Raw genomic sequence first — 13,159 nt, 5'->3', positions numbered from 1 at the left:
CCAACAGCTTTATTAGATATTGCTTAGTGTAGACTTGGTCAACTTTATTTATGCAGGTTGTATATCCTTGATAGGCTACCTGTAATCTCGGTTGAAAAGTGGACAGTCTGAGGGTTACTCCTACTACAAATGGTCTTCTGAGGGTTACTCCTACTACAAATGGTCTTCTGAACAGGAAAGGATGATCAGACCAGAGGCACAGCCCCTTCTGCTGTTGTCTGTGCCCAACCATGTTTGTACCATGTTTTGTGATGCTACCATGTTGTGTTGCTACCATGTTGTTGTCATGTTGTGTTGCTACCATGCTGTGTTGTCATGTGTTGCTGCAATGCTATGTTGTCGTCTTAGGTCTCTCTTTATGTAGTGTTGTGTTGTCTCTCTTGTCGTGATGTGAGAACACTTTTTGCCAGTTCTGTTTGGTCCAGCGACGATGGGGTTGTGCCCATAGGCGACGTTGTTGCTGGTGATGTCTGGTGAGGACCTGCCTTACAACAGGCCTACAAGACCTCAGTCCAGCCTCTCTCAGCCTATTGCGGACAGTCTGAGCACTGAAGGAGGGATTGTGGGTTCCTGGTGTAACTTGGGCAGTTGTTGTTGCCATCCTGTACCTGCCCCGCAGGTGTGATGTTCAGATGTACCGATCCTGTTCAGGTGTTGTTACACGTGGTCTGCCACTGCGAGGACAATCAGCTGTCTGTCCTGTCTCCCTGTAGCGCTGTCTTAGGTGTCTTACAGTACGGACATTGCAATGTATTGCCCTGGCCACATCTGCAATCCTCATGCCTCCTTGCAGCATGTCTAAGGCACGTTCACGCAGATGAGCAGGGACCCTGGCCATCTTTCTTTTGGTGTTTTTCAGAGTCAGTAGAAAGGCCTCTTTAGTGTCCTAAGTTTTCATAACTGTGACCTTAATTGCCTACCGTCTGTAATAGAGGTCGACCGATTAATCGGAATGGCCGTTTAATTAGGGCCGATTTCAAGTTTTCATAACAATCGGAAATCTGTATTTTTGGGCGCCGATTTAAAAAATAAAATAAAAACTTTATTGAACTAGGCAAGTCAGTTAAGAACATATTCTTATTTTCAATGACGGCCTAGGAACGGTGGGTTAACTGCCTCGTTCAGGGGCAGAACGACAGATTTTCACCTTGTCAGCTCGGGGGATCCAATCTTGCAACCTTACAGTTAACTAGTCCGACGCAATAACGACCTGCCTCTCTCTCGTTGCACTCCACAAGGAGACTGCCTGTTACGTGAATGCAGTAAGCCAAGGTAAGTCGCTAGCTAGCATTAAACTTATCTTATAAAAAACAATCAATCATAATCATTAGTTAACTACACATGGTTGATGATATTACTAGATATTATCTAGCGTGTCCTGCGTTGCATATAATCTGACTGAGCATACAAGTATCTAAGTATCTGACTGAGCGGTGGTAGGCAGAAGCAGGTGCGTAAACATTCAAACAGCACTTTCGTGCGTTTTGCCAGCAGCTCTTCGTTGTGCGTCAAGCATTGCGCTATTTATGACTTCAAGCCTATCAACTCCTGAGATGAGGCTGGTGTAACCGAAGTGAAATGGCTAGCTAGTTAGCGAGCTAATAGCGTTTCAAACGTCACTCGCTCTGAGCCTTCTAGTAGTTGTTCCCCTTGCTCTTCATGGGTACTGCTGCTTCGATTGTGGCTGTTGTCATAGTGTTTCTGGTTCGAGCCCAGGGAGGAGCGAGGAGAGGTACGGAAGCTATACTGTTACACTGGCAATACTAAATACTGCCTATAAGAACATCCAATAGTCAAAGGTTAATGAAATACAAATGGTATAGAGGGAAATAGTCCTATAATTCCTATAATAACTATAACCTACCTTCTTACCTGGGAATATTGAAGACTCATGTTAAAAGGAACCACCAGCTTTCATATGTTCTCATGTTCTTTGTAAGGAACTGAAACGTTAGCTTTCTTACATAGCACATATTGCACTTTTACTTTCTTCTCCAACACTTTGTTTTTGCATTATTTAAACCAAATTGAACATGTTTCATTATTTACTTGAGCCTAAATTGATTTTATTGATGTATTATATTAAGTTAAAATAAGTGTTCATTCAGTACTGTTGTAATTGTCATTATTACAAATAAATAAATACAAATCGTCCGATTAATCGTTATCGGCATTTTTGGTCCTCCAATAATCAGTATCGGTGTTGAAAAATCATAATCGGTCGACCGCTAGTCTGTAAGCTGTTAGTGTCTTAACGACAGTTCCACAGGTGCATGTTCATTAATTGTTTATGGGTCATTGAACAAGCATGGGAAATAGTGAACAATGAAGATCTGTGAGGTTATTTGAATATTTACGAATGACCTTTGAAAGACAGGGTCCTAAAAAAGGGACATTTCTTTTTTTGCTGAGTTTATAAATATAGGACAAAACACACATCACGACAAGAGCCAACACAACACTACATAAAGAGATACCTAAGACAACAACATAGCAAGGCAGCAACACATGACAACACAGCATTGTAGCAACACAACATAACAACAACATGGTAGCAACACTACATGGTAACAGCACAAAACATGGTACAAACATCATTGGGCACAGACAACAGCACAAAGGGCAAGAAGGTAGAGACAACAATACATCACACAAAGCAGCCACAACTGTCAGTAAGAGTGTCCATGATTGAGTCTTTGAATGAAGAGATTGAGATACAACTGTCCAGTTTGAGTGTTTGTTGCAGCTCTTTCCAGTCGCTAGCTGCAGTGAACTGAAAAGAGGAGCGAACCAGAGATGTGTATGCTTTGGGGACCTTTAACAGAATGTGACTGGCAGAACGGGTGTTGTATGTGGAGGATGAAGGCTGCAGTAGATATCTCAGATAGGAGGGAGTATAATCCTTCTACAGATATAACCATCCTACAGATGTCATAGTTGGTACTCGTAACAGTCTATTCTCTTCTTGGCTGTGTTTATGTGCAAAGTGAATGTGGTGATTAGCTACCCAACACACGGCACCGGAGTGCCAATTCTGGGATTAAAAGGCTCCTGAACAGCTTCTACCCCCAATCCATTAGACTGCTGAACAGTTAATCAAATGGCTACTCTGACTATTTGCATTGACCCCTTTTTTACACTGCTGCTACTCACTGTTTATTATCTGTGCATAGTCAATTTACCCCTACCTACATGTACATATTACCTCGACTAACCTGCACACATTGAATCGGTACCGGTACCCCCTGTATATAGCCTCGTTATTTTATTGTGTTCATTTTTAAATAGATTTTTTATTCACTTTTTTTTAAACAATTCTGCATCGTTGGTTAAGGGCTTGTAAGTAAATATTTCATGGTAAGGTTGTATTCACAGCAAATAACATGTTTTTATTTGATTGATTGATTTATTCTCCTGAGAGGTGAGGAAGGATAGAGGTCACTTACATACAGAAACAAACCCTTTGCCCTTGACCTGCCCATCACCTTTGCACTGTGAAGATCTGGGGCGGTATCTAGCATCTGAGAGTAAATGTGATCTAGGATCAGGTCCCACCTGCCCATTTAATCAACCTGGACTCAGGGGTAGAGGTAACATAGTTCATGTAAATTTGGTCCCTATAATTTTTTAAATGTATCCATTATTTTACCAGGTAAATTGACTGAGAACACATTCTCATTTACAGCAATGACCTGGGGAATAGTTACAGGGCAGAGGAGGGGGATGAATGAGCCAATTGTAAACTGGGATTATTAGGTGACCGTGAATGGTTTGAGGGCCAGATTGGGAATTTAGCCAGGACACCGGGGTGTGCAGGGTGGTATGCTGCTGGCCTTAGTAAAATATGTTACATTTCATATGGTATGTATTCATTTGTGGATGCCAACATTAATTTTGTATGATATGTTACAAAATACAATTTGTATGATATGTCACAAATTGCAATTCATACAATATGTTACGATAACCTACTGTCTATTGTAACAAAACAGTTTCCCAGATTCACATTAACTATGTTACGTGTAGTCTATGAGACCAGACTGATACAATCTTCAAAATGTATGCCTATTTTAAAACATCATTCCTACTCTGAGACACTTTATGAAAAAGGGCACTAAAAGTATGACCAATGTGGTGAAATGCCCAAAATGTCCAGAGCCACTATGAAAAGCCTACAATTTAACTCTTCATCATCACAGGACTCTGTCTTTTGATTTCAACATAACTAAGCCCTAAAACTCTCAAAAGTGCAACCGTTTCCATGCTGTGTCATTTTCTATATTTTCTCAGTGACAAGGTTTCTGTTATAAATGTTTACTCTCTCCAGCAGTTTTATAGCTATAATTTACAGGCCTGATTTGAATTGCAGACAACCTGTGTATTGCGGGTGGGCTGTAGCCTTACTACAACTGAGGAATGATGTAATGTTAACTGTGTAATAACTGCCTAACAACACAGGCCATAGCCAGCCCTGAGAACTGTCAAGTTCTGGTGTACAGCCACTGAGTGTCTGCCAAAGCTACTACTTCAAAGAGTTGATGAACTTCCTTGATCTATTTCGATGGTGAGCATTGATTGATTTATTTATTTAACCTTTATTTGATCAGGGATTCATACTGAGAGCAAGATCTAAATGACAGAAAATACACACATCGATATAAATACAAAATGCAGAAAGAAAAACACGATTATATATTTTTTTTAAAACACATTCATCAGTAATAAGGTCCTCAGTCAGCTGTCTGAATTACACCTAGAGGCACCAGAACATCACATTCATCAGTAATAAGGTCCTCAATCAGCTGTCTGAATGACCCAAGAGGCACCAGAACATCACATTCATCAGTAATAAGGTCCTCAATCAGCTGTCTGAATGACCCTAGAGGCACCAGAACATCACATTCATCAGTAATACTACGGTCATCAACCAGCTGTCTGAATGACCCAAGAGGCACCAGAACATCACATTTCTATAGCTAACGAAAATATGGCAGCCATGTATGTTCTGAAAATAGTCTACAAATGCCCTTCATATCCATATGTATAATAATCGAATGCTAAATTGCAGGTTTTACAGAATATATTGTTTTCTGCATAGAGCGCCCCATCAGGTTATTGGCGTGCTCTTTTTTTAAACAATATTCTGATTTTGAATTGTTTATATTTTCTGGTTGTCTCTCCCGTTTTAAAGACTAAGGGATATGGACATTCTAAACAAAATGTCTTTCTGTCCATTTCTACACAGTACTGACACAATGCCTAGTGACAATGTCATCAATAATACATGAAGAATCAGTTGGAACAGAACAGGGGGTTTTTAGTTATTACAGCAGACCAGGAAGGAGGTACGTTTTATTACAACTGCCCAGGAAGGAGGTACGTTTTATTACAGCAGCCCAGGAAGGAGGTACGTTTTATTACAGCAGCCCAGGAAGGAGGTACGTTTTATTACAGCAGCCCAGGAAGGAGGTACGTTTTATTACGGCGGCCCAGGAAGGAGGTACTTTTATTACAGCAGCCCAGGAAGGAGGTATGTTTTATTACAACAGCCCAGGAAGGAGGTACGTTTTATTACAGCAGCCCAGGAAGGAGGTACTTTTATTACAGCAGCCCAGGAAGGAGGTACGTTTTATTACAGCAGCCCAGGAAGGAGGTACTTTTATTACAGCAGCCCAGGAAGGAGGTATGTTTTATTACAGCAGCCCAGGAAGGAGGTATGTTTTATTACGTTTTATTACAGCAGCCCAGGAAGGAGGTACGTTTTATTACAGAAGCCCAGGAAGGAGGTACGTTTTATTCCGTTTTATTACAGCAGCCCAGGAAGGAGGTACGTTTTATTACAGCAGCCCAGGAAGGAGGTACGTTTTATTACAGCAGCCCAGGAAGGAGGTACGTTTTATTACAGCAGCCCAGGAAGGAGGTACGTTTTATTACAGCAGCCCAGGAAGGAGGTCCGTTTTATTACAGCAGCCCAGGAAGGAGGTCCGTTTTATTACAACAGCCCAGGAAGGAGGTCCGTTTTATTACAGCAGCCCAGGAAGGAGGTATGTTTTATTACAGCAGCCCAGGAAGGAGGTTAGTTTTATTACAACAGCCCAGGAAGGAGGTTCGTTTTATTACAACAGCCCAGGAAGGAGGTTCGTTTTATTACAACAGCCCAGGAAGGAGGTTCGTTTTATTACAACAGCCCAGGAAGGAGGTTCATTTGACTGAGACATTTTCCTCTTCCTTTTCTTAGGATTCATTTCCAACAGAGATTAGTTAGATGCAATCATCCAAACAGCTCCTCATGTCTCCCTCCCTCCCTCCTCCGGCTGGTTCCAACATCTAAAGCATCCCAGCATCCTTCAGTCAGTTACATGTGTTCAGGGTGGTTCTGTAAACATCTGATGAACTCTTTGATGTGGTGTCCATGGGAATAGATTTGATTGACAGCATTGAACAAGGGGAACCTGGAGGAAGGATAGAGGGGATAACAGTTTTAGATCCACACTATAGGGCCTACCCGAACCCTAGGTTGAAGATACCCAGGTTATGGTTCCATGTGGAAGCTTTTTGAAAATGAACAGATTCACGGGACCACCTGTTGCTAAGTAGCGTAGCTAGTCCCATTATTTAGAACGCTTCCTCATTTATGCAAAGAGTTATGGGATATTAGAATCCTCTTGTCTTAACCTGTCATCTTCAACCTTGTCTGAACCGTACAGTCCTGGCTCATATATCGTCTTTCACATGGTTCTTTCAGGCACAGTTCCAGCAACTATGGCTTGGCTCGGTTCAGTAGTGTGAAAAGGTTATAAGATCGGTTTATACATGTCATTCAGATGTTCAATTAAGTACATGGTTACGAATGACTCATCAGCACCTCGCAACCCTTTCAATCTGCACACTCCACTCCCCATACCCCAGGAGTGGTGCCTGAGAGTCTAGGGGTACCATAATCCGGCCTCTCAAAATCTCTCTGACCTGTGGACCTATTTGCTTAGAGGCACGTTGTCAGGGGCCATGACACCTGACAGCTCTTCTCACTGTGCAGGTCAGTGTCTCCTCACTTGTGGACTTGTGGGATGGAGTGTTACTTGTGTGTTTACTATTTACTGTTGGTCGTAGTTACTAATAGTTCCTGGCCTATCTATCCTAGAAACATAACTCGTTCTCAGAAGATTCTGAAGTCAAACTCATCCACTATATATTCATATACTGTAACTGTAACTCACTTGTCCACAAGGCCCATAGGCGACGTTGTTGCTGGTGATGTCTGGTGAGGACCTGCCTTACAACAGGCCTACAAGACCTCAGTCCAGCCTCTCTCAGCCTATTGCGGACAGTCTGAGCACTGAAGGAGGGATTGTGGGTTCCTGGTGTAACTTGGGCAGTTGTTGTTGCCATCCTGTACCTGCCCCGCAGGTGTGATGTTCAGATGTACCGATCCTGTTCAGGTGTTGTTACACGTGGTCTGCCACTGCGAGGACAATCAGCTGTCTGTCCTGTCTCCCTGTAGCGCTGTCTTAGGTGTCTTACAGTACGGACATTGCAATGTATTGCCCTGGCCACATCTGCAATCCTCATGCCTCCTTGCAGCATGTCTAAGGCACGTTCACGCAGATGAGCAGGGACCCTGGCCATCTTTCTTTTGGTGTTTTTCAGAGTCAGTAGAAAGGCCTCTTTAGTGTCCTAAGTTTTCATAACTGTGACCTTAATTGCCTACCGTCTGTAATAGAGGTCGACCGATTAATCGGAATGGCCGTTTAATTAGGGCCGATTTCAAGTTTTCATAACAATCGGAAATCTGTATTTTTGGGCGCCGATTTAAAAAATAAAATAAAAACTTTATTGAACTAGGCAAGTCAGTTAAGAACATATTCTTATTTTCAATGACGGCCTAGGAACGGTGGGTTAACTGCCTCGTTCAGGGGCAGAACGACAGATTTTCACCTTGTCAGCTCGGGGGATCCAATCTTGCAACCTTACAGTTAACTAGTCCGACGCAATAACGACCTGCCTCTCTCTCGTTGCACTCCACAAGGAGACTGCCTGTTACGTGAATGCAGTAAGCCAAGGTAAGTCGCTAGCTAGCATTAAACTTATCTTATAAAAAACAATCAATCATAATCATTAGTTAACTACACATGGTTGATGATATTACTAGATATTATCTAGCGTGTCCTGCGTTGCATATAATCTGACTGAGCATACAAGTATCTAAGTATCTGACTGAGCGGTGGTAGGCAGAAGCAGGTGCGTAAACATTCAAACAGCACTTTCGTGCGTTTTGCCAGCAGCTCTTCGTTGTGCGTCAAGCATTGCGCTATTTATGACTTCAAGCCTATCAACTCCTGAGATGAGGCTGGTGTAACCGAAGTGAAATGGCTAGCTAGTTAGCGAGCTAATAGCGTTTCAAACGTCACTCGCTCTGAGCCTTCTAGTAGTTGTTCCCCTTGCTCTTCATGGGTACTGCTGCTTCGATTGTGGCTGTTGTCATAGTGTTTCTGGTTCGAGCCCAGGGAGGAGCGAGGAGAGGTACGGAAGCTATACTGTTACACTGGCAATACTAAATACTGCCTATAAGAACATCCAATAGTCAAAGGTTAATGAAATACAAATGGTATAGAGGGAAATAGTCCTATAATTCCTATAATAACTATAACCTACCTTCTTACCTGGGAATATTGAAGACTCATGTTAAAAGGAACCACCAGCTTTCATATGTTCTCATGTTCTTTGTAAGGAACTGAAACGTTAGCTTTCTTACATAGCACATATTGCACTTTTACTTTCTTCTCCAACACTTTGTTTTTGCATTATTTAAACCAAATTGAACATGTTTCATTATTTACTTGAGCCTAAATTGATTTTATTGATGTATTATATTAAGTTAAAATAAGTGTTCATTCAGTACTGTTGTAATTGTCATTATTACAAATAAATAAATACAAATCGTCCGATTAATCGTTATCGGCATTTTTGGTCCTCCAATAATCAGTATCGGTGTTGAAAAATCATAATCGGTCGACCGCTAGTCTGTAAGCTGTTAGTGTCTTAACGACAGTTCCACAGGTGCATGTTCATTAATTGTTTATGGGTCATTGAACAAGCATGGGAAATAGTGAACAATGAAGATCTGTGAGGTTATTTGAATATTTACGAATGACCTTTGAAAGACAGGGTCCTAAAAAAGGGACATTTCTTTTTTTGCTGAGTTTATAAATATAGGACAAAACACACATCACGACAAGAGCCAACACAACACTACATAAAGAGATACCTAAGACAACAACATAGCAAGGCAGCAACACATGACAACACAGCATTGTAGCAACACAACATAACAACAACATGGTAGCAACACTACATGGTAACAGCACAAAACATGGTACAAACATCATTGGGCACAGACAACAGCACAAAGGGCAAGAAGGTAGAGACAACAATACATCACACAAAGCAGCCACAACTGTCAGTAAGAGTGTCCATGATTGAGTCTTTGAATGAAGAGATTGAGATACAACTGTCCAGTTTGAGTGTTTGTTGCAGCTCTTTCCAGTCGCTAGCTGCAGTGAACTGAAAAGAGGAGCGAACCAGAGATGTGTATGCTTTGGGGACCTTTAACAGAATGTGACTGGCAGAACGGGTGTTGTATGTGGAGGATGAAGGCTGCAGTAGATATCTCAGATAGGAGGGAGTATAATCCTTCTACAGATATAACCATCCTACAGATGTCATAGTTGGTACTCGTAACAGTCTATTCTCTTCTTGGCTGTGTTTATGTGCAAAGTGAATGTGGTGATTAGCTACCCAACACACGGCACCGGAGTGCCAATTCTGGGATTAAAAGGCTCCTGAACAGCTTCTACCCCCAATCCATTAGACTGCTGAACAGTTAATCAAATGGCTACTCTGACTATTTGCATTGACCCCTTTTTTACACTGCTGCTACTCACTGTTTATTATCTGTGCATAGTCAATTTACCCCTACCTACATGTACATATTACCTCGACTAACCTGCACACATTGAATCGGTACCGGTACCCCCTGTATATAGCCTCGTTATTTTATTGTGTTCATTTTTAAATAGATTTTTTATTCACTTTTTTTTAAACAATTCTGCATCGTTGGTTAAGGGCTTGTAAGTAAATATTTCATGGTAAGGTTGTATTCACAGCAAATAACATGTTTTTATTTGATTGATTGATTTATTCTCCTGAGAGGTGAGGAAGGATAGAGGTCACTTACATACAGAAACAAACCCTTTGCCCTTGACCTGCCCATCACCTTTGCACTGTGAAGATCTGGGGCGGTATCTAGCATCTGAGAGTAAATGTGATCTAGGATCAGGTCCCACCTGCCCATTTAATCAACCTGGACTCAGGGGTAGAGGTAACATAGTTCATGTAAATTTGGTCCCTATAATTTTTTAAATGTATCCATTATTTTACCAGGTAAATTGACTGAGAACACATTCTCATTTACAGCAATGACCTGGGGAATAGTTACAGGGCAGAGGAGGGGGATGAATGAGCCAATTGTAAACTGGGATTATTAGGTGACCGTGAATGGTTTGAGGGCCAGATTGGGAATTTAGCCAGGACACCGGGGTGTGCAGGGTGGTATGCTGCTGGCCTTAGTAAAATATGTTACATTTCATATGGTATGTATTCATTTGTGGATGCCAACATTCATTTTGTATGATATGTTACAAAATACAATTTGTATGATATGTCACAAATTGCAATTCATACAATATGTTACGATAACCTACTGTCTATTGTAACAAAACAGTTTCCCAGATTCACATTAACTATGTTACGTGTAGTCTATGAGACCAGACTGATACAATCTTCAAAATGTATGCCTATTTTAAAACATCATTCCTACTCTGAGACACTTTATGAAAAAGGGCACTAAAAGTATGACCAATGTGGTGAAATGCCCAAAATGTCCAGAGCCACTATGAAAAGCCTACAATTTAACTCTTCATCATCACAGGACTCTGTCTTTTGATTTCAACATAACTAAGCCCTAAAACTCTCAAAAGTGCAACCGTTTCCATGCTGTGTCATTTTCTATATTTTCTCAGTGACAAGGTTTCTGTTATAAATGTTTACTCTCTCCAGCAGTTTTATAGCTATAATTTACAGGCCTGATTTGAATTGCAGACAACCTGTGTATTGCGGGTGGGCTGTAGCCTTACTACAACTGAGGAATGATGTAATGTTAACTGTGTAATAACTGCCTAACAACACAGGCCATAGCCAGCCCTGAGAACTGTCAAGTTCTGGTGTACAGCCACTGAGTGTCTGCCAAAGCTACTACTTCAAAGAGTTGATGAACTTCCTTGATCTATTTCGATGGTGAGCATTGATTGATTTATTTATTTAACCTTTATTTGATCAGGGATTCATACTGAGAGCAAGATCTAAATGACAGAAAATACACACATCGATATAAATACAAAATGCAGAAAGAAAAACACGATTATATATTTTTTTTAAAACACATTCATCAGTAATAAGGTCCTCAGTCAGCTGTCTGAATTACACCTAGAGGCACCAGAACATCACATTCATCAGTAATAAGGTCCTCAATCAGCTGTCTGAATGACCCTAGAGGCACCAGAACATCACATTCATCAGTAATACTACGGTCATCAACCAGCTGTCTGAATGACCCAAGAGGCACCAGAACATCACATTCATCAGTAATAAGGTCCTCAATCAGCTGTCTGAATTACCCCTAGAGGCACCAGAACATCACATTCATCAGTAATAAGGTCCTCAATCAGCTGTCTGAATGACCCTAGAGGCACCAGAACATCACATTCATCAGTAATAAGGTCCTCAATCAGCTGTCTGAATGACCCTAGAGGCACCAGAACATCACATTCATCAGTAATAAGGTCCTCAATCAGCTGTCTGAATGACCCTAGAGGCACCAATACATAAACTTTAATAACATTTTGAAGATTGTTCCATAAATAAGTTGGAAGAAACCTAGAATGAGTTGGCCTGCACCAGTGCTCTCACTAGGAAATGACAGGCAACCAGACAGACAACAGGTTAGCTTAGCTAGCTAGCTAGGGTGGGCAAACCTCCCAAATGACCTTAGGTTCTTAATCAATTCCAAGTACACTTCCTTTCAATTATTAAATATTCGAGTCGTATTTGTGGCTGCAAAGACTCTGGCATGGCCGGGCGAGTGTTATGTTCAAGAAAGAGTTGATGAATGTAATGATATGAGTTCAAAAAACAGACAGTACGTACCTCTCAAATAGTATTCTGACCGCAAAGATCCCCAAAGCCAGCGGTAAAGCAGAGAGCAAGTGACTGGCTTTAGGATACTCCACCCCGGGCGCTGGGTCTGCAAGGTCCGCCCAAGTCACATTATGTGGGAGCCAAAATCTCTCGTTCCAAAACCAGGCTGAAAGAGCAGCCATGGTCACCAAAAGTGGTTTCAATTAAATAAATATATCCGAAGGAAAAACTTGAGAAACGTTTCCACCGCCGTCCCTCCGTTTCGTGCCCCTGTGATGGAGTTCTTGGATTAAGGAAGTGAAATGGGCCACGGCCCCACCTCCCGCCCGCCCGCCCGCTATTCAGAGAGGTATCATTGATGGAATACTGTTACTTTGCCAGTCCGCAGCCACCTAGCTAGCTAGCGTTCTTTTCAAAATAAGAGATAATCAATAATAATCCGAGATTAAAATCGTGTGCCCAATAAAGGTGAATGTGTGATGTATGTAGAAAATGGTCCCCCAGACGTGACTTTAAAAGTTTGAACAAGAGAAGGTCACCACCAAGCGGCCATCCATAGTATTACATGGGAGACGTTCTGAAATGTCAGGGTTACCCCACATTTCAATTAAACGACAGCAAGAGACCCATACAGCGCCATCTCACACCACTTGTGAATTAATAGTCAGGGGAGCGTACCATGATCATCTAACGTAGTTATTCAATTAGCCCAAAAATAAATTCCCAACCATGTGGATTGACTTCAAATTAAATGTTTGCCGACAATTGTTCTCATCAGCAGCCTACGCTTTAGCCTAATGCACCATATCCGATTACCATATCCTAAGGACATTATCAACATACATATTTAACTTATTCATCGTCTGTTATCAACATTATATGGTTATAATAGGCATTTTATCTAAGA

General features: G+C 41.5%; 1 protein-coding gene across 3 annotated transcripts in view; it reads right to left on the bottom strand.

Annotated features, from left to right (window-relative positions):
• The window catches only part of cers5 (ceramide synthase 5), a 52,523-nt gene extending 39,716 nt beyond the window's left edge, over window positions 1-12,807 (bottom strand). For 2 of the 3 annotated variants that reach the window (XR_016497448.1, XM_090241996.1), the window contains exon 1: window positions 12,262-12,807. Coding sequence is in view for 1 of the 3 variants with exons in the window: in XM_090241996.1 (XP_090098122.1) it covers window positions 12,262-12,434 (173 nt within the window). In the remaining 2 variants the exon portion in view is untranslated. The remainder of the gene's footprint in view (window positions 1-12,261) is intronic. The other variant, XM_090241997.1, reaches the window with a different exon arrangement.
• Between the last annotated feature and the right edge of the window lie 352 nt (window positions 12,808-13,159).

Source organism: Oncorhynchus mykiss, chromosome 7 (genome assembly GCF_057628025.1).
Source record: "Oncorhynchus mykiss isolate SJ-2025 chromosome 7, ASM5762802v1, whole genome shotgun sequence".
NCBI classification, from domain to species: Eukaryota; Metazoa; Chordata; class Actinopteri; order Salmoniformes; family Salmonidae; genus Oncorhynchus; species Oncorhynchus mykiss.
The sequence above is the reverse complement of the archived record's forward strand: the minus strand, read 5'-3'. Positions and strand labels throughout refer to the sequence as shown.